Below are 20,980 nucleotides of genomic sequence, written 5' to 3' on the forward strand. Positions count from 1 at the left end.
ATCTTTTTTGAAAAAAAAAAAAAAAGTTCACATTGCACTCATTTTTGATACACTTCCGTTTCTGGTAGCACCACCAGAAACTGAATTATCCGAGTTCCGGTGTTTCCGATCGTATCCGTTTCCTGTCTAGAACGAAACCTAAAAGTCGTTTATCTCGGTTGTTGTTTTTCTCCTCGCTGATCACTGTTTAGCGTTCACCGCTGTAGCTTCAAGATGGCGGATCGCAAAGCGAAGCGGTCTTCACTGCTCGTCTCACACAGATCCCCTGTGTGTTTAGAACCAAATGAACGCGCACTTTTAACGGATTTAGCGAGGTCTGTGGCGACATGAAAAAAACAAAAAAAACAACAATAAAACGCTGGCACTGGTGAGTACATTATGAGATTAAACGCTGGCATGGAATGTGTTAATCATTTGAACATACATACATACATACAGTACAGTATATATATACAAAAAAAACACATTGAAACCCAACAGGTGTATACTAGAATTATCATTTATTAACATGACAATGCAACCGTTTTACAAATTCTTCACACCATTTACAGCAAATATGCCCAGAACAAATTAAGTGATGTTCAATTAAATGTCAGTTTTTGCATATGTGTAAGCCCTTTAAAAAGTTATTGACGGTACTGGGACACACTTCAACTCTCAGGGAAGAACTCTGGATTGACGATGAGAGACATGACTCTTCTGTGATGCAAGGGGGTAGGTAGAAAGAGAAAGAGGAACTATTATTACATTGACATTACATCATTAAAAAAAATGATTACATTTTGTCTGCATTTTCAACCAATGTTCCTTCCATCATCTGATGTCTGATTCAGACATTTGACAGCATTGTTTTAACCCATTGAGACCTGGAACGCATCGGTGTCAATTTTTTGATTTGAGCTGAAAAAGCATTATATTACACTTTGGCTATTCAAAAATAGCAGATATACAATATATATCTTATAGATCTGCTATTTTTTTTTTAATCTTGAAAATTTGTGCAAATTTTGAATATATATATTCTTTTAAAGCGAACCTTTAAAGGTAGGGTAAGTGATTTTCTTTGGTTAAAATAAGTGTTTAATAGCTCTATATTCTGATAGTACTCATTGCTATAGAGTGTTTGTTCAGTAAAAGGAGTCTCTTTGTCTCTCCAGCTCTTTATAAAACAGAAAATACATTTTCGTTTCAGTTTCAGTTCCAATTTTATCCAATCAGGACAGAGAACTCAATCAGGATATAGATTAAACAAGTGAAATTGGAAGTGATGACACTAAGAAATGAGCAGGCAAAATTGGAACTGGAACACTATAAAAATGAAGCTTAAAAATGGGTACTTTCTCCTGATTGGCTGAGATTTTGACACCTACCGGAAAATGTATTTTCTGTTTATTAACTCATTCACTGCCAGAATTATTCTGGCCGCGTTTGAACACTGCCATATTTTTCATTGAAAAAAAAAAAGTACTCAGGAGCCGAGATACAGAATTTTTAAGTTTTAAGTTAACAAGGAAGTGGATGGGAGTCTATATCTTCGAAAAATCATATCTCCTTGGTCTTTGGGTCAAAAAAAAAAAAAAAAATCTAAAAAAAAAAAAAAAAAAAAAAAAAATATATTTTTATTTTTTTTAATTTTAAAAAAAGTCGTTTTAGTCGTTCTTGGCAGGCATGGCTTATGGACAGAAGTCGTTTTAGTCGTTCTAGGCAGTATATGAGTTAAAGAGCTGGAGAGACAGGGAGACTCCTGTTACTGAACAAACACTCTATAGCAATGATTACTATCAGAATATAATGCTTTAACCTTTTAACAAAATACTTTTTGTTTTAACCAAAAAATATCACTTACCCTACCTTTAACTCAAATCTTTGCTTCTGGGGGGTCCCTGGAACAACATATTTTAGAGATGGGAGTCGGTGGCCAAATGAATACGTTTTTTCAGAATACTGTTGGGATTTAGAAGACATTGGTACAGAAGAATCGGCTTCGGGTCTTAATGGGTTAAGTGAGTCAGTGATTTGCATACAACGTTACATTGCTAATGCTATCTAATGGTGTGGACCTAGTGGGATGGTTTTTAAACCATATCTTCTTGCAATGTTTTGTGCTATTAATATACTATTTAGCTCTTTTTCAGCAACATGTAATTATGCCTTATACAGGACATACTTCTCTGTGCAGTATTTTGGTAAAAATGTAGTGTGAGTTAATAAGTTAATTTCTATAAGATGACATTATCGGCATGTTTTTATTGGGATATGATATACAGTAGCTGAGCCAGTGTGTTCACTATACACCACGCCTGCTAGTTTTAAAAGGCTTAAGTACGCTTTAAAGTCAGGAACAAATATCAGTTTTTAATTATGTTTGCGTTGTGGAACAGCTACATGCTACACTGTGTGCCCTTCACAAACAACATTTAATTAAATGAGACTTGAGAGTATGAAAAGCAGCTTCCATTGACTTTAAAAATGGCTCGGTAATCAATCATGGTTATATATGGCTCTTTCATTGGATTAAGTAGGTACAGTCAATGCCGATAGAGAGACCTTTGTGGTGTTAATGTGAAATTTGCCATTAAAGTGGGTCTCGAGCACAGCATTCCCTAGCTGTGTGACAATGACCACAATCATTGATTTAGTCATTTGAAGATTAATGAACCGGCTATTATGGATGGCGTGTATATGATCATCTCAAGATCTGCCGGTTCCTAGCGCTTTAGCTGATCGGAGGTTTCCAAATTAAATATCAGCTACGAGCATAAAAAGTACTGTCATTTTCCGTGGAATGGCAGTATTCCTCGTCTGTAAAGAAACAGTACTTGGGCGTTGAATTCAAGCACTTCTAGGACCTTGGTTAAACCTTGTTTATCCTGATGACACGTGGCACTCACTCTGCTACCAAAGCACAACACAATATAAGTCAACCTTGACTCACGCTGATCTCACAGGGAAGATAAAAGGCAACTTTACTGAAGAAGACAATAGCACAAAGTGGGCACACGGGGGGCTGTTCACTAGTCGTGTGTCATCAACAACATCAACAACATGATCACAATGTGTCCGGTTTGAGTCCAGCTGGGGACGTGTCTTCCCCCTCTCTGCCTTAGTTTCCTGTCTCTCAACTATCCTATCCATTATCCACAAGTTTCCTAGGGTGTGTGGGCATCACTTCCTGTCGATTTGATTGGATATCATTGGATCAAATCGACAGGAAGTGATGCCCACACACCCGAGGAAACTCATGGATATATTGTTTTTTTTCTAACCCATTAAGACCTGAAGCCGATTCTACAAATGTCTCCTATAAATCCTAACAGTTTTCTGAAAAACGCATGTTTCTATATCAGTGGTTCTCAAACGTTTTCATGTCAAGGACCCCCAAAATTCTATGTATTTTGCCGCGGACCCCCCCATCTCAAAATATTTTGTTCCAGGGACCCCCCAGAAGCAAAGATTTGAGTTAAAAATGTTCGCTTTAAAAGAATATAAATATATTAATTTGCACACATTTTCTCGATTTTTCAAAAATAGCAGATCTACAAGCTCGTAGCGCGGCACTCGGTGCCGCGCTACGAGCTTGTAGATCTGCTATTTTTGAATAGCCAAAGTGTAAAATAATGTTTTTTTTTTAGCTCAAATCAAAAAGTGACACAGATGCGTCCCAGGTCTTAATGGGTTAAAATAGCACAATAATGCGTTTCGTTATTTTGTTTTACCTGCCAGGGACAAATGGAGAGGACTCAATCACGTGCCCTAGGTGGTTGGTAGTACTCCTTTGTGGGCCGCGTGCGTGCGTCTGGGCGTCTGGGCTGCCCATCTCCCCCGCGACGGAACTCTAGAGAACTATCACTGTGCCCATCATCTTCCTCCTACCAGAAAACATGCAATTGCTGTTGTGGGTGCATGTAAAAAAAGTGATGTTGGAACTTTGGCAGAATCTTCTGTTGTGTATAGCTAACATGGGTTGTGACAGGAGTCAAACATATTGCCTTCATCCGTTTGCTTCTGGGCTCTTTGAGCAAAGGAACCAGAAGCAGTGATTTCCTTTCACCTGCATTGTATGGCAAAAATCACACTTGCATGAACCATGGCCAACAAAACGAGTCTAGCAGCATACTGTGTATTTTCACTCATGTTACACAAATATTGGTGACCTATACATTTTTGTTGTGCTTACAGAGCCTCTGTCAAGGGTAATATAACCAGCCATTTCACTTTCCCAAAAGAACATCTCTGGATTATTAACTCATTTCCTGCCAATCGCGCATAAATGCGTTCTATTAAATAGGGCACTTGTCCGCCAAATCGCATAAATGCGATCTATTAAAAACAATTAGCACGCTGTTTTAGGCACCATAAGACAGCTCTGTGATGATCCATCGTCAATTAGAGAAGAAGCATGTGGATGTGAGATCATTCCAAAAAACATCACTTCCGCCCGCCCTGACTATGGGATTTTCAGAAAAACAGCTGTAACTCAGTTGCTGCTTTTTTTTTGCATTGAAAACCACTGTTTTCAGCGGCCCCCAGCCCCAAAATGGCGGATCGCGGTTGGAAAGTTGTGGTCCGTCTGAATACTCAGATTCCTCCGCTTACCCATTCCCTCCGCCTTTTTAGTTTTTTTGGAATACAATGTCGCCTCCACGGCGTTTCAAATATCATCGGATGAAGGTAATTACGCTGGCAAGGGGATAACAAACAATGTTTAATACCTTGGCGGGTGATGTGTTAATATTATTTTAATATAATTGTTGATTTGCTAAACGTGTGATTTTGGTACCCAATGAGATTCAATACCCAATGAGATTGAATATCTATACTATAATTTACGGAATCTGTGTGTGTGTGTGTGTGTGTGTGTCTGTCTGTCACACTGTCCCAGGCGTAAATCGGAAAGCGTATGACCAAGCAGTCTCAAACTTGGCGTGTCTCTCATACTGTATGTGTGCGCTGCTGACCAATGACAATTCGGACGGTCCAACGGTTTCCGAGAACAGAAAAACCATAGGTTACTAACGTAGCCCCGGTTATTTGATTTTTATGAGCTAGATGTGTCGTTTATCACGCCAGGGGGCGCTCTCCCATAAGCGACACATCGAGGCGATTAATAAGAAAAATAACCACAAATATCACAAATATCTGTATCTGTCGGCGGGTCTGAAGAGAATGCACAAAGTCTCAAGTGTGTTTGGGAGATCGTACGCATCAATTTCCCTGATTGGCCGAACGGATGGCTTCACGGATTGGCAGCTTAGCGTCACGTTTGCACAGCTAAGCTAGTACAAGTACCAGCTCAAGTTGTGGTTAAGAAGTGTCCGTCCGCCCTGAGACTGGGAGGTTGGGCTTCGATCCCCGGCCGAGTCATACCAAAGACTCTAAAAAAAAAAAAATGGCACCCAATGCCTCCCTGACTGGCACTCAGCATCAAGGGTTGGATTGGGGGTAAGTCCCTGTGACATACTAGCGTCATGTCCAGGGGGTGTACTTGTACAGCAAGCTGCCACACTCTATAGAAACAGGAGATAGGCTCCTGCCCTATGGGCCACATGGCTCGGCAAGGCAATGTTCTTTCCAATATGGCTGCTGTGCATGGAGCCTATTCCAGTGTTTTGCTCATGGAACTCAGAAGCAACAGATAATGTTGACTGATAACTTTTGGACTTTTATCATGGCCAGGTAGTTACAGTATAGCAACATATTTTCACTTCTTCTTGACCTAACTCATCGATCCATCCTAAACAGACTAACTGAACTAACTAAAACGATAAGGCCTTTCGTGCAATGCAACCTCAATAGAAACAGGACATCACACATCCACTCAATCACCACTTTGCCCTACTGTACCAGAACACTAGCACAACAAAGGACTCACTCATTAGGGAAAAGCCTAACACCCGTCCCGCACCGCTGCCATATCCACCTTAACCCTTTAAGACCTGAGGCGATTATTTAAAATGTTTTCTAAATCCTAACAGTTTTTTGAAAAAAAAATCTCAATTTTTTTTTCCCAAGATTTTTCAAAAATAGCAGATCTATTTTTGAAATATATCTGCTATTTTTGAATAGCCAAAGAAAAAAGAAAAAAAATAGGCCCCTCTGAACAGGCCAGTGTGTGTACTACCTGTCTGTCTGTCTGTCTGTATGTATGTTGTTATTGTGTGGTTGTTTGGTACTGTACGCCTGCTGTGGAAAAGGAAATTTCACGTTGGGGGACCATGAAATCTAAAGTCTAACTGCAGGACAACAAGGAATCCTATTAACCCATTAAGACCTGAGGCCGCGTCTAAAAAAAGTTCTAAATCCTAAAAAAAAATAATCGGAAAAAAAAATTTAAAAATATTTTCACGATTTTTCAAAAATAGCAGATCTACAAGCTCGTAGCGCGGCACTCGGTGCCGCGCTATGAGCTTGTATATCTGCTATTTTTGAATAGCCAAAGACATCTAAAGTGACACAGATGCGTTCCAGGTATCAATGGGTTAAATCGCATTTGGGAAATATTCTTTTATCACAAAATCAATTGTGACGGACTTAGTCAAAGAGGCGTTTAATCTCGTGTGTGTTTGTGTAACACAGATTGATATCGTCGCTGTCAGGAAGAAACCTTGAAATCTCCATATTTCATCATCATGAATGCTCTATTTTATACTTAAAAACGGGTGCGAAAGTACAGTAGCAAATTGCCGATCTACAAGCTCACACAACGCATCGTGATGTGATGTGAGCTTTTAGATCTTTTTCTTTTTTTCCCCTCCAGAATTTTCATGCCCAAAATGAGGGACACCAGGCTGTCACGATCTAATACAAAGAGTGTCTATAAAAAGGCTTTTTTTTTGACTAATCACAACACTCGTTTCATGCACAGAGAGAATGTTAACAAATTTGTATAAATCTGTCAACCTAATTTCCTTGTTGGGCGATACTTACGCCACATTTCAGTACCTCTGTTTTAGACTTTCAACAGGCTAGAGTCTTGCCCCAGCGTGGGTTGAAAGTGGTTACATCGGTCTGTGGGTTTAATACATTTTTAACCAAAAGAAGTATTAACCAAAAGAAGTATTAACAAGCTTGTGGAATGCAGGTAAAGTTTTTTTCCATTTCCTGAAAAGAAACTGTTTTTTTTGGACATTACAGTACAAGGTTTCTGCCAGACAGCGACAGTATAATCTTCCTCTCTATCCCAGCAGTCAGCACACCACGGGTTGCGGTTGTTGTGCAACAGGACATGGTTTGTCGGGCGGGCCGCTGTGCTGAAGCCAATTAAGACTGTAACGCTTCCATAGAATGTTTATTTGAAGAGAGGTTTCCATGCACAACGTGTGACCCATGTTCTCATTCATTGCTCACCCAGCAGTCAGCGTCCGCAGGTTTGATATTGTGCAGCAGGACTTCCTCGCAGTTTCCGTACTCGCTGAACACCACCACCGCCGTCGAGCCTGATGGATGCACAGCGTCGATTCTGGCACGGTAGAACTTTTGGGGACAACATGCACACACACACACACACACACACACACACACACACACACAAAGAGAGAGAGAGAAAACATCGAAAACATCGTCAATCCTCTGAGCACAGTCACTACTCGATGCAAATTAAATTAAACATGCTACAATGTCTCCAGAACCACAAATGAACACTAAATTAGAATTTTAGGCATTTTGTGGAATAGCAAAAAATTAAGTGCTACAAACAACGGTATGTAATTAATGTACATAGATCATGGGAAACATAAATCCCATCATAAGACTTTCTATCCCCTACAGTGTCTCTCTTTTCAATAGAGATAAACTAGTAGAGTAGAGAGGCAGTAATTACCTAATCTCCCTTAAAATAAGATCAACATGCTTGACATTTCTAAATACGCCCCCCCCCCCCCCCCCCCCACCCCCCCCAAAAAAAAAAAAGTGAAACAAGGACGAAAGATTGTCATAAAGAGTAAATGGAAGACCACAGCTTTGTGGACACAATGATAGATGTTGTGGTTAATTACCGTTAGATTCCCAAGCAAAATAAACTGTGCTTTTATGTAAATGTTCGAATAAACAATGAGTCAATCTCACATTCACTGTCAATGCATTTGCACCAAACTTTGCGTCTAGGTTTCATTTAGTCGTATCACAGGCAATTGTTTCTTGAATCTGTAACTTGAGAAGAGTTTGTTTCTATTTGGGATGCCAACGAAAAATTAGAATAGTCAAAAAATCTTGGCCAGGGCATTAGAATATTTGAATGAAGACTGATCAGTCTCTGGCATCCTTCCCTATGTTCACAGAGTTGACTGAGATGATATGGGAATAATGCAAAACTGTGACTGACATTTAACCCATTAAGACCTGGAACGCATCTGTGTATTTGAGCTAAAAAGCATTATTTTACACTTTGGCTATTCAAAAATAGCAGATCTACAAGCTCATAGCGCGGCACCGAGTGCCGCGCTATGAGCTTGTAGATCTGCTATTTTTGAAAGATCGTGAAAATGTGTGCAAATCTTTGAATATATATTGTTTAAAGCGAAATTTTTTAACTCTATTCTTTGCTTCTGGGGGGTCCCTGGAACAACAATTTTGAGATGGGGTCGGCGGCCAAATAGATGTCATTTGTTAGGGTCCTTGACATGAAAAAGTTTGAGAACCACTGATATAGAAACACACGTTTTTCAGAATACTGTTGGGATTTAGAAGACATTTGCAGAATCGGGCTCAGGTCTTAAAAGGGTTAATGTGGTGCCATCTGATGAACCCCAGACCCGTCTGTAGACAGCTAACTCTTACTCTACCTTGCTATCCTCCCAGTAAAGTGCCAAACAGTGGTCTCCGGGTTTCCAAAACTGCTCCATCACGTGACCCCTCTCTGAACCCTTAGGAGGACCTTGACCTCGGCCTTGTTGTCCCTGCCTCTTTTTAGGCCCAGTGTTCTGAGAGGAGGCGTTCTTCTTGTAGAGCTCCTCCTTGTGGGGAGGAGGAGGAGGCCCGGATGAGTTCATTAGCTTAATGGGCCCAGTCCTTTTGTGCTCTAAGTCTCCGTTTTGGAGGCGAGGAGTCGTCTCTACTCCTCCTCCCGCCTGGACATGATCCTTGGACCCTCCTCCTCCCGCCGCCTGGGTGTCTTTGGACCCTCCTCCTCCCCCCGCCTGGATCGAGGAGGCGGGGGGGTTCCCGCCCCACGAGTTACAGTTCAACGGGCCAACGTTGTCCCTTTGGTGGTCGAGGTGTCCCGAGAAGGGCCGGTCGTTCCTGCCCCTCCTCCTGTTGTTGTTGTTGGTGGTGGTGGGGTCCTCGTTCCTGCTCTCTGCTCGCCTGGAGCCTCCTCCTCTTCCGTCTGGTGCGTTGCTAGTCGTGTCAGGTGCTTTAGACGCGGGTGCATTGTCTTTGGGCCCTCCTCTCCGGTGCGGCTGTTCAAACAATGAGCTGTCCTTTGTGGCGGGTTGAAAACCGCCGCCCGTACCTCCACCCCCGCCACCACCGCCACCGCCACCGTCTCCGTTTCTTGAGCGCTGGTGGAACGGTCCCGCAGACTCCATCTGTGGTCGCGTCTCTTTTGAACGCGAAGAGAACGCGGAGGAGAAGGAGGAGGGAGCGCCGCCGGCGTGCTCGTCCTGCGTCTCCCCCCGCTTGTCGTTCTCCCGCCATCTGTCGTGGCCCCCACCACCACGTGAACCCCCCCTCTCTTGTTGGCCCTTCCAGTGCTGCTGAGACGGGCCTGAGGTGTGAGGAGGAGGGGGCGCGGAGGAGGAGGTGGAGGAGGAAGAATTGGGCTCCTGGCCAGGTTTGGGAAAGTCGGTGTCCCTGTTGTGGAAGCGGGGCGGTCTGTCGTTCCGTTGCTGTCTGTTGTCGTTTTGGAATGAGAACTTGTTGGTGTGAGACGAGGAGGAGGAATAGTCGGAGTTGGAGAAACTCATTCTGCCATCCTGGTGTCTCTGAGGAGGCTGGCTCTTTGGCTCTAAAGAAACAACCACATAATAGTACAAAAATATTAAAATAATGTGAAGAATATTGACAAGAGAGGGTAACTGAAAGGTCAAATTCATAGGGGGATAAAGAAAATCGTTTATTTATTAGACCAATAAATATGTTGCATTCTCTTCTTGCAGGTTGCAAGGTTGTTGGTCTGCCCACTTACATCCATTATCAACAACAAGCTGGGGCTCAACCAGCTCCAGCCAAACCAGTGCTGCTGATTTAGTGACATGTCTGTATTTTAAACGGTATTAAACGGTATTAATGCCCTCAGCACGAGACGGCCATCTGTCTGGGCATTATGGTGATTCTCCGAGAGTTATCATCATAGTCGTCTTCGAGATTTTTAGGATGTGGGTGGCCCTGCATAATGTGGTGTTAGCGAGGGGTCAAAGAGATTACCATTTTATATTGCCCACTAGCCTACTGTACCTCACTTGCTCTTTTTTAACTTTGTGAAAGTTGTGCCTCAACAGTTCAGATGTGCTACAAGGTAATGAATGGCACCACGTTAAACCAGCTTGGTTTGACTAGAGCATGAAACTAATTACTTTTGTGAACAGAGTATATAAGAGAGACAAATGAAAGCCGAGATTCGGGGGCATTGTTGTACGGTATAGAAGTGCATTTGTTGCATCATGTTTCATATGCCAGTGTGTGTGTGTGTGTGTGTGTGTGTGTGTGTGTGTGCGTGCGTGCATGCGTGTGTGCGTGCGTGCGTGCAAAATCAAGACGTATGATATTTTAGAACAGAGGAGACATTCACATTAACCCATTAAGACCTGGAACGCATCTGTGTCACTTTTTCATTTGAGCTAAAAAGCATTATTTTACACTTTGGGCTATTCAAAAATAGCAGATATACAAGCCCATAAAAATCGTGAAAATGTGTGCAAATCTTTGAATATATATTGTTTAAAGCGAACATTTTTAACTCTATTCTTTGCTTCTGGGGGTCCCTGGAACAAAACATTTTGAGATGGGGGTCGGCGGCCAAATAATTTTGGGGGTCCTTGATCATTCTGGAAAAGTTTGAGAACCACTGATATAGAAACGCTTTATAGAAAACTGTTGGGAATTGAATTAGAAGACATTTGTAGAATCGGCCTCAGGTCTTAATGGGTTAAGACGTAATAGAAGAATAAGTCAATGCCATACGCAATGTTATGACCCTCCTTCCACATTCAAATGATGTGAAGAGCCTACAGAGCTAGTTACGGCACACAACTCAAAGCAGCGCCTACTCACCTAAAGAGGCGATCAGTCACATACATGCACTCTTCATCTGACTGGGGGTCAGGGCCATTTAAACCTGCCTGCTTAGTACCCGATCATTCCCTTGCTCTGCAATCTTGCTGCCCTGCTGTAACCGTTCTGCTGTACTGCGCGCTGTGCTGTGCTATTGCTGCCTGCCGTGCTGCTGCCTTATCAACTTTTAGCAATCCCACCGCCCTCCCCCAAGCATCCACCTGTGGGCTCTGTTTCTATGATCCCCTCTTTGGGGTCTTTCTAGTTCAATTCCCCGTCATATCTATTTGGCAGATCATTTATTTATCCCATTTAGACCTGAAGCCAGTTTTTTGTGTATATATATATATATATATATATATATATATATACACATACACACTCAAAGATTTGCACACATTTTCAAGATTTTTCAAAAAATAGCAGATCTACAAGCTCATAGCGCGGCACTCGGTGCCGCGCTATGAGCTTGTAGATCTGCTATTTTTGAATAGCCAAAGAAACCTAAAATGACACAGATGCGTTCCAGGTCTAAATGGGTTATTATAAATATTTTCATGCTTACATCAAATGAATAAATTTGGACACAGCCTTCATGCATACTTGCATCTATGCTCAAATGTCATATTTATGCTCAATAGATAGATTTTAATCCAAAAGTTGGGCTGACTGAAATGTGGATATTCTGAAGGGGGCAAATAGACTTTTTTTGGCTAAGTTATTTCAAAAATCCCTCTTGCCGTTTAAAATAGAGTGTTCCTGTGCTGGAAATCTCAAGCCTCCATCAGGACTTGAGAAAGGTTAATCAGGCGTATTATTACCAATTTAAAAACCGTGTCACCCACCATCGACGGAGAACGCTCCCATTTTGGATTCCAGGAAGTCAAAGAGAGTGCTCGGTCCGGAGGGCCTTCCTCCCTCGCCTCGGTCTTCCTCATCCTCGATCCTGGACCTTCCTCTTCCCCTACCTCTTCCTGTAAAAAACACCAGAATAAAAAGATATACAGTAGATCCTATTCATTCTAGAAGTTAATCTAAAACAGGTACAATTTAAATATTGTTGGTAAAATGTTGACTTTAGTTGATTTTCACTCATTCAGTTGAATGTTCCTGTTCCTGGTTGTAAGATGTTTTGTTCGGTATAAAGCCAGACTATTACTGACACGTGTGTGTGTGTGTGTGTGTGTGTGTGTGTGTGTGTGTGTGTGTGTGTGTGTGTGTGTGTGTGTGTGTGTGTGTGTATTACTATACTTGCGAGGACCAAGTATAGTAGAATTTGAAGAAATATACATGGTGAGGACCGTTTTCCTGGTCCTCACAATGCAAATGGTTGTTTTATAGTTAAAAAAAATTTTTTTTAGAGATACGCTTACAATTAGAAAAACATTCAGGTTAGGATTAGACATTTAGAAGGCTAGGTTTAGGGATTGGAATTAGAGTTAAACATGATTTATACTTAGTTGCGCGCCATGTGTCATGCATCGAAAAACAGCCGATCTATAAGCCCACAACGCGTCGCAGCGCGACGCGTTGTGGGCTTATAGATCTGCTGTTTTTCGGCTTTAGGCTTACAGTTAAAAATGGCAAAAAAAATGTAATGGCATTCATAACATGGTTGTCCTAAAGTGTTGATGTCCTCACAAGTATAGTAATACACACCTGTGTGTGTGTGTGTGTGTGTGTGTGTGTGTGTGTGTGTGTGCGTGCGTGCGTGCGCACCTCTAGGTGGGGGCCTGTTAGACTCTCTCTCTATCGGTGTGGGAGAGGGTCTGTTGTTAGTGGCTCCGGTCAGCAGGCAATTGAGAGCCACTTCTAGGTTGTTGTTATTGTCCATCAGCGCCTGGCGTGCGGCCTCCCTATTAAAGCCCATCTCCATGATGTCTCTGAGGGCCCTCTCGTCCACCTGTGGACCGGATTTATGAGCAGAACAAAATAAGAAAAAAAGCCACATGAATACCATCATCACTGTCAGGCAGAAACGGTTCTCAGGAAATGGAAAGAACCATGTGTTCCAATGGATTCAATGTAAAACTGCCCACACAATTCGGTGGATTATTCGGCCCCTTTAAGACCCATTAAGACCTGGAACTGTGTCATTTTTAGATTTGAGCTAAAAAGCCTTATTTTACACTTTGGGCTATTCAAAAATAGCAGATGTACAAGCTCGTAGCGCGGCACCGAGTGCCGCGCTACGAGCTTGTAGATCTGCTATTTTTGAAAAATCCTGAAAATGTGTGCAAATCTTCTGAATATATATATATATATTAAAGCGAACATTTTTAACTCAAATCTTTGCTTCTGGGGGGTCCCTGGAACAAAACATTTTGATGGGGGTCTGCGGCCAAATACATATAATTTTGGGGGTCCTTGACATGAAAAAGATTGAGCACCACTGATATAGAAACATATGTTTTTCAGAATACTGTTGAGATTTAGGAGACATGTAGAATCGGCTTCAGGTCTCAATGGGTTAATAATAAACAATTGGTATTGTGTTTATATCATTTTTATCGTTGATTAGTCACCTTTACAACGAGGTACAGCTTGTAAGGATCGGGCATTCGTGGAATGAGACAACACAGCTAAACGTGGGGGTAGCTAAAATCCCCCAACATGCTTCTGTTGGTAATCGCTCTCGTTTTGAGCGACCTGCCAGTCACACACCTGCTAGTCACAGGTGTGTGACTGGCACCCGAGCATGGGTTCTGCAACTTTGTTGAGTTTGTGTATGCTCAAAGCAGCAACACTGCCCTCATGGAAAGATGCCACATTTGTCCCTTCAGGATAAGGCCAATGCAATTAGGGCCCAAACACTGAGATCCCAAAATATCCCACAAATATCTCACAAACTACTGACTGGATTGCCATGGAGTTTGTCGTGATGCACATTCATGCTCCCTGGGGGATGAACACCAACATGTGCACCTATACAAATAAGGCAACTCAAAATGTAATGGTTGGTATTGCCGCGAAACACTTAGGCCGCTAGTGACGATTCTCTCTGACCAATCACGTGTTTTCACGTCACCTTTTGGCATCGTCTCGGCTGGAACCTCGATGGAAGTGATACCAAAAAAGTACCAGGTAATACTTTACCTGAAACCAATTAAGCCCTTAACCCATTAAGACCATTTGTGTCATTTTAAGATTTCTTTGGCTATTCAAAAATAGCAGATCTACAAGCTCGTAGCGCGGAACCGAGGAAAATGTGTGCAAATCTTTGAACATATATTTTTTTAAAGCGAACATTTTTGACTCATACTTTTGCCCGTTTTCCAAATCTAAGCCGACTAGGTTTAGCCCACAAGTCGCTAAAGTTGAAAACAACGTTTGTGTGCCATCAGTGCTGCCACCACCGACCCTCAGTGGAACGAGCTTGGCAAGGATTCTGAAATCGTGACATATTTTTTAATGAGAATGGATAATAAGCAATTATGAACGACTCAGGGAGCTGGATCCAGGAGAGAGGCATGTGACTGATTAACATTTAGATTGTGACTGTTAGACTGACCCTGCCTAACAGTCACAAAAGGAAGAGGAGAAAAAAAAGAAAAAAGAACATTTAAAATAGTGGGCAGAATGCCTATCTTTTAAATCTTGTATTCGGGTAAGGATAAATTCAAGCTTGAGTATAATAATTCATGAGTGCTGCTGGACACTTCTATCATTTTCTTTCCTCTTTCCAAAAGCATTGAAGCAGTGAGGTTTCAAACTTTCTTTTGCCTGAGCTACACCAATGGGCAAGTAAAACATTTAAGGCACACCTGTATTTGAAGCAGAAGTAGTCAATCTACGAGCTCAGAACGCACGGCTTATGAATAAAATAAAATGTCCACCCATAATGCAAGCCCAACAGAAGGACGTCAAGTTAAAACTTGAGAAAGTACTATATTAGTTACTGTGCAAAGTACTTTGTAGTAAATCAAATAATAACTCACAACTTTTTGTATGGTTGTATATATTGCAAACTTGTGGTTGTCAGAAAGTTCAAAGAGACATCTGGACTTGTCTGTTTACACTTTGGCTATTCAAAAATAGCAGATATACAAGCTCATAGAGAACTATGAGCTTGTATATCTGCTATTTTTGAAAAATCGTGAAAATGTGTGCAAATCTTTGAATATATATTTTCTTTCAAAGCGAACATTTTTAACTCAAATCTTTGCTTCCGGGGGGTCCCTTGAACAACATATTTTGAGATGGGGGTCGGCGGCCAAATACTGTACATATAATTTCTGGGTCCATGACATGAAAAAGTTTGTAGAATCGGCCTCAGGTCTTAATGGGTTAAAGTGAACATGAACATTACAAATGTACACTGACTAGTGCCTCTCAGGTTCGGACCAAGTCAGTGTCTATCTTCTCACCAGCTCGCGATAGTTTCCATAGTTTCCATCTTGTCTGCTCTCACTCCTCTCGATCCTTTCCTCGCGTCGGCGTGGCTTGAACGATTCGCGGCCGCGGTAGGAGGACCCGATACCGCTCAAGTTGCCGCCTGCATTCACTCCACCACCGAAGGTACGGGGACCCTAGAGAAAGGAGAAAAATGAGGTTCTCAAAAACCACTACATGCAGTGAGGATCTGGACTAGAAAGAAATCAATTATGCTAATTGCTTTTCCTGATTCTATTCTCCATAATGCCTGTACTTGCAGTTGTGTCAATGTATCTGAAAATAGTTAGTATTAAAATACCTGGTATTGTACACCAAAAAATCTGCATCGTCAATTTAACTCGGAGAGTTAAAATCACTGAAAGTTAAAGTAACACTGGCTCAGCGTTAAAATCACTGAAAGTTAAAGTAACACTGGCTCAGAATTAAATGAACAATGTGGAATGGTTTTCTAAGTGTTATTTCTCTTAACTTTTTGCTGTCAAAAGCACAACACTAAAGGAGTTGACAGGAGGTAAACTCTAATATTAGCTGCTCCAATACTTGAACCACTCATTCACAGAAGTTCTGCTTTGCCCTGGTTGTTTATGTCTAAAGTGTGATACATCCTCCAACACATAGGGTAGGCAATAACTACAGCATTAACCATTAAGAACTTTGGCAGTGCCTGTCAGAACAAAGTTTGGACGTTCCTGTACCTCTGAGATGTAACTAGCCGAAGAAAGTTTGGACAAAACATTGTGTGGGATTGGGCAGACATTTAAAGTGGGTGCGATATATTTTGTTTTGCTTCTGCATTCTGCCCAAGGCTTCATTCCGCGAGCAGCGAAATACAACGCATCGAAGGGAGATCCAGATCATCATACATGGGCAACTGGCGGCCCGGGGGCCACATGCGGCCCCCACCTTCACTTACTGCAGCCCGCAGGTTAATATCAGAATACTGATATATTATTGATTTCAGCTGTTACAATTCCAAACATGCAAACATGACCCTCTGTAATTACTTCCGTCTATATTAGTGGCTTAATGACTAGTATTAAAATTCTATTTTCTTTTTTATGTCCAATGTATTTGTATTTAAGTTCATAAAGTTAACATAAGTATAACTAAATGCATTTGAAATAAAATAAAAATGTTACTTTGCAGGATTCCAATTAAAAAATAGCAAAAATAAATCTGGATTCCAAGATCCAGATTGAAGAAAAATAGCAAAAATAGCAGATCTACAAGCTCAAAACGCGTCGCAGCGCGACGCGTTTTGAGCTTGTAGATCGGCTATTTTTGCTACTCTTGTGTGACATAGAATGGCGAAAAAAGTTCAAACACAGAGAGACAGTATATGCAATGTTGCCCTCTGGAGTGAGTGTGGAAATACAGTGGCCCTCTCCATCATCAAAGTTGCCCGCCGCTGATCTAAATGGTAAAACCACCAATTCCAGCGCCGTCTATATACACTGCTTCAGTGGCTCAAGTGACAGAGCGGGCAGATTCATTGACCCATATTATGGGCAGATTACTGACTGGGCAGGGTCTGGTGTTCTCAGAACTGAGTTCAGAGGCAGTGTATAACCCTTTTGTCCTCTCCGAACTTTCATCGGCTTGGCAAGCCCTTTACGAAAACCGAAGAAAGTTCTTGTTTGTTTGGACTGGCCCCCTTAACTCATTCACTGCCAAGGATGTAATGGACGTGTTTTTTTTCTAAAAGCCCAATTGTATATTTGCATATATCTAATCATTCAATAGCATAATTAGGTATATACATGTTAATGTTAAAATGTAGCCACTGTTGGGCTATTGGTGTACACACAGTAGACAATATTGTGAAATACAGTTGTGTCCCTTAAAAATACAAAAAGGAAAAGTATTGTTTTAGATGTGATTGGGCTATTATAGACAACACATATTGCTCAAATACAGAAAACCAGAGAATAGGGTATTGGATGTCAGAGACATAAAGCACGAATGGCTCAAATGACAAGGAACTAGACAATGACCTTGTGGGGAAATGGAAAGTCAGCTTGAACTTTTACTTTCAAGTGAGCTTTATTTCACTATAGTCTGAATGGTTATGCGTTTTCTTTTATGGGATAATGACTCATATATACTGAAGAGAAGAGGAATATACACACACACACACACACACACACACACACACACACACCTCTTTGGCCTTGGCCACCTCGGCAATGGCCGCTATCCGCTGCTTTTCAAACTCGTCGTTCTCGTCGGCCGTCTTGGCGGTGGTGGTGCTCTGCAGCGTCTTCCTCTGGTCCAGTTCCCTGCTGTCTACTTCATCCTTCCTCGCACACTTCTACAGGAAACCAGGGAGAGGGACACGTCATCAAACATGTGGATTGAGCAGATTTATTTTTTCATTTTCAGACCAAAACATCCTGTCTGGTGCACAGCAGCTTATTTATGAGTGACACACTATAGGTTAGAAGAAAAAGAAGGGATGACGGGGGGGGGAAAAACGTCATCCCTTCTTTTTCTTCTAACCTATAGTGTGTCACTCTCTCTCGTCTTTCTTTCCGCGTCCTTCAACCCCCATCTTTCCCATCGCTCTGTGTTCTGTTCACTTGAAATGCCACGAGTGAAAGAAAATCGTGTTCCAGGAATAGCACGGTAGCTTAGCCTACTTTAATTCAATCAATCACTCATTCGGCAGTAGGGTGTCAGTAAACAAACAAAAAACTATGAAGTGTATATTATAAGTCGAGGTTCTAAGTAAATTGAGTGAGTGAGTGCAGCAACGGTAAGGCTTAACCCATTAAGACCTGGAACGCGTCTGTGTCACTTTTTGATTTAAGCTAGAAAGCATTATTTTACACTTTGGCTATTCAAAAATAGCAGATATACAAGCTCATAGCGCGGCACCGAGTGCCGCGCTACGAGCTTGTAGATCTGCTATTTTTGAAAAATCAAGACAATGTGTGCAAATTAATATATTTATATTCTTTTCAAGCAAAAATGTTTAACTCAAATCTTTGTTTCTGGGGGGTCCCTGGAACAAAATATTTTGAGATGGGGTCGGCGGCCAAATTCATATCATTTTGGGGGTCCTTGACATGAAAAGGTTTGAGCACCACTGATATAGAAACATACGTTTTTCAGAAAACTGTTAGGATTTAGAAGACATAAATAAGAATCGGCACCAGGTATTAAAGGCTTAAAATAAAATAAAAGGGTGTCATCAACATCCATCCCTACCTGTCCAAACGGCACAAAGGGAGGAGGTCCGCCTTCTGCACCAATGTTACTCCTGCTGTGTTTGGCCAGGCTCTGGAGGTAAAAGTGAAAAAAACACATGGACGTCAGCAACTTGCATGTGAGTCAGTGATCACACACACAGTTATAGCATTTAGAATGAATAGAATGAGTCAGACAGAACACACGGCTTCATAATGACCTGACTGAACACCACGTTTAAAATCGTTAAAGGTTGAAGGTGAATGATGGAACTTGACACAAACAAACACGCATGGGTTTGTTGCCATTACATTGTTCTCTTGAATTCAGCAGGTAGTGTGTCACGCTGACACCTGTGACCTGTAGAATTATGTGACCATAAGTGTCACTCTCTCAGGAGTTTCATATGAGACATATCCTCGGTAACACATTTCTACGGGTCACATGTTTCAATATTAAGAATAATAATATAGAAAAATCTGCTTTTTTCCCCCGATTTTGATTAATTTCGATATCAATAAAAATCACGAAGATCGGCCGCCGATAATCAGCTGTTCGCTTATCGGTCGACCTCTAATACGGTAGGTACTTTGTCCCTACGACATTTATCGGAGTTCAGATTAGCGGCTTAGTGTGCCCCACCCCTCATTTGTTTAACAGGTTCCAGGTAAAACTCTCAGGTACTAAATGTCACACCCCATGCTCGTGATGTGAAACGACTGTATAATGCCCTTGTGTTCTTTGTCAGAAGAACACATGATACATGACTTAGGTCGACCCAGTGTGCTCAGCAGCACCAGGGTGGCCAAAAGTTCCATTGTTCCCCTTTTAAGCTTGCATAATTAATTATAATTAAAAGAAAAATGATCCCTCACCCTCTGCAGTTCCCATTTCTCCACCATGTGATCCACCTCTCCTCCCAGGACGGAGATTTTGGAATCGTCCAGGAGCAGAAGACCGTTTTTGACTTCGACCGTACCGAGGAGCTTTACCTTTGTTCCAGGCGGGGTGTTTAAACTGAAAAACATTTGCATGTTAAACCAAAGAAAATGTATAATGATGGTGCATTTATATAGCACCTTTATCTAAAGCACTTTGCATTACATTCACGCAAACATTCTCACACTGATGGCTAGGGCTGTGAATCTTCTGCTATCTCACGATTCGATTTGATTTCCGATTCTGGGGGTCACGATTCCGATTTTTGTCGTTTTTTTCAAAATGAACGATTCTCCATTCAAAAACAAAAACTGTTTTTTGCGATTCAAAAATCTTTTTTTCCCCCCGATTCAGCCCAGAACTTGCCACTTCTCAAAAATGTCATTATACAAAAAAATATCTAAAATCTTTTTTTTTTTTTGGAGAATCGATTCTGAATCGTCAAACTGATGGCAGAGGAAACCATGCAAGGCACCACCGTGCTCATCGGGAAGGGTTAGGGGGTTCAGTGTTTTGCTCAAGGTCATTCCAACGCTGACTAGTCCAAGGCGAGCCGGCGATCGAACCGGGAACCTTCCATTTCCCAAGCTGCCGCTCCACCACCAGAGAGCCACTGCCGCCCCAGAACCAAGGAAATGTAAAATGCATATATTGACTGCTGCTGCTGCTGCTGAGGCGTAATATTTCCACCATCATTGCATTCACTACAACAACACAGACCTTAACAAACTTTTAGGAATCAAAAAGGCCAGTCCCTTCTTCCACATTCCTATCCCGCCATGCATACCATTTCCTAAATGACATGGAGCAGCGCCAGGGTACGGCTACTGAGGGTAGAGAGATGACTGTGAATAATCCCAGTCCCTCACCCATCCTCACGGTAAATTAACCCCTTAATACCTGAGGCCGATTCTTACTAATGTCTTCTAAAGCCTAACAGTTTTCTGAAAAACGTATGTTTCTATGTCAGTGGTTCTCAAACCTTTTCATGTCGAAGACCCCCAAAATTACATGTATTTGGCCCCAGACCCCCGTGTCAACATTTTTTGTTCCAGGGACCCCCCAGAAGCGAAGATTTGAGTTAAAAATGTTTGCTTGAAAAGAATATAAATACATTAATTTGCACACATTTTTGTGCTTTTTCAAAAATGGAAGATCTACAAGCTCATAGCGCGGCACTCGGTGCCGCGCTATGAGCTTGTAGATCTGCTATTTTTGAATAGCCAAAGTGTAAAAATAATGCTTTTTA

The 20,980-nt window shown here is 41.7% G+C and overlaps 2 protein-coding genes across 3 annotated transcripts in view; one reads left to right on the forward strand and one right to left on the reverse strand.

The window, feature by feature from the left end:
* Window positions 1–20,980, forward strand: part of pcdh20 (protocadherin 20) — a 221,721-nt gene that overhangs the window by 35,620 nt on the left and 165,121 nt on the right. The gene's annotated exons all lie outside the window — the stretch shown is intronic.
* The window catches only part of tdrd3 (tudor domain containing 3), a 33,512-nt gene continuing 13,013 nt past the window's right edge, over window positions 482–20,980 (reverse strand). The window contains exons 5-14 of one of the 2 annotated variants that reach the window (XM_084064536.1): window positions 19,668–19,809; window positions 18,814–18,885; window positions 17,765–17,914; window positions 15,576–15,737; window positions 12,928–13,111; window positions 12,054–12,182; window positions 8,781–9,943; window positions 7,348–7,473; window positions 3,717–3,869; window positions 482–699 (exon numbers count right to left, since the gene is read on the reverse strand). In XM_084064536.1, coding sequence (XP_083920662.1) covers window positions 3,741–3,869; window positions 7,348–7,473; window positions 8,781–9,943; window positions 12,054–12,182; window positions 12,928–13,111; window positions 15,576–15,737; window positions 17,765–17,914; window positions 18,814–18,885; window positions 19,668–19,809 — 2,257 coding nt within the window. In that variant the 3' untranslated portion in view covers window positions 482–699; window positions 3,717–3,740. The remainder of the gene's footprint in view (window positions 700–3,716; window positions 3,870–7,347; window positions 7,474–8,780; window positions 9,944–12,053; window positions 12,183–12,927; window positions 13,112–15,575; window positions 15,738–17,764; window positions 17,915–18,813; window positions 18,886–19,667; window positions 19,810–20,980) is intronic. The other variant, XM_084064537.1, reaches the window with a different exon arrangement.

This window comes from Gymnoscopelus microlampas (assembly GCF_963454915.1).
Source record: "Gymnoscopelus microlampas genome assembly, chromosome: 1".
NCBI classification, from domain to species: Eukaryota; Metazoa; Chordata; class Actinopteri; order Myctophiformes; family Myctophidae; genus Gymnoscopelus; species Gymnoscopelus microlampas.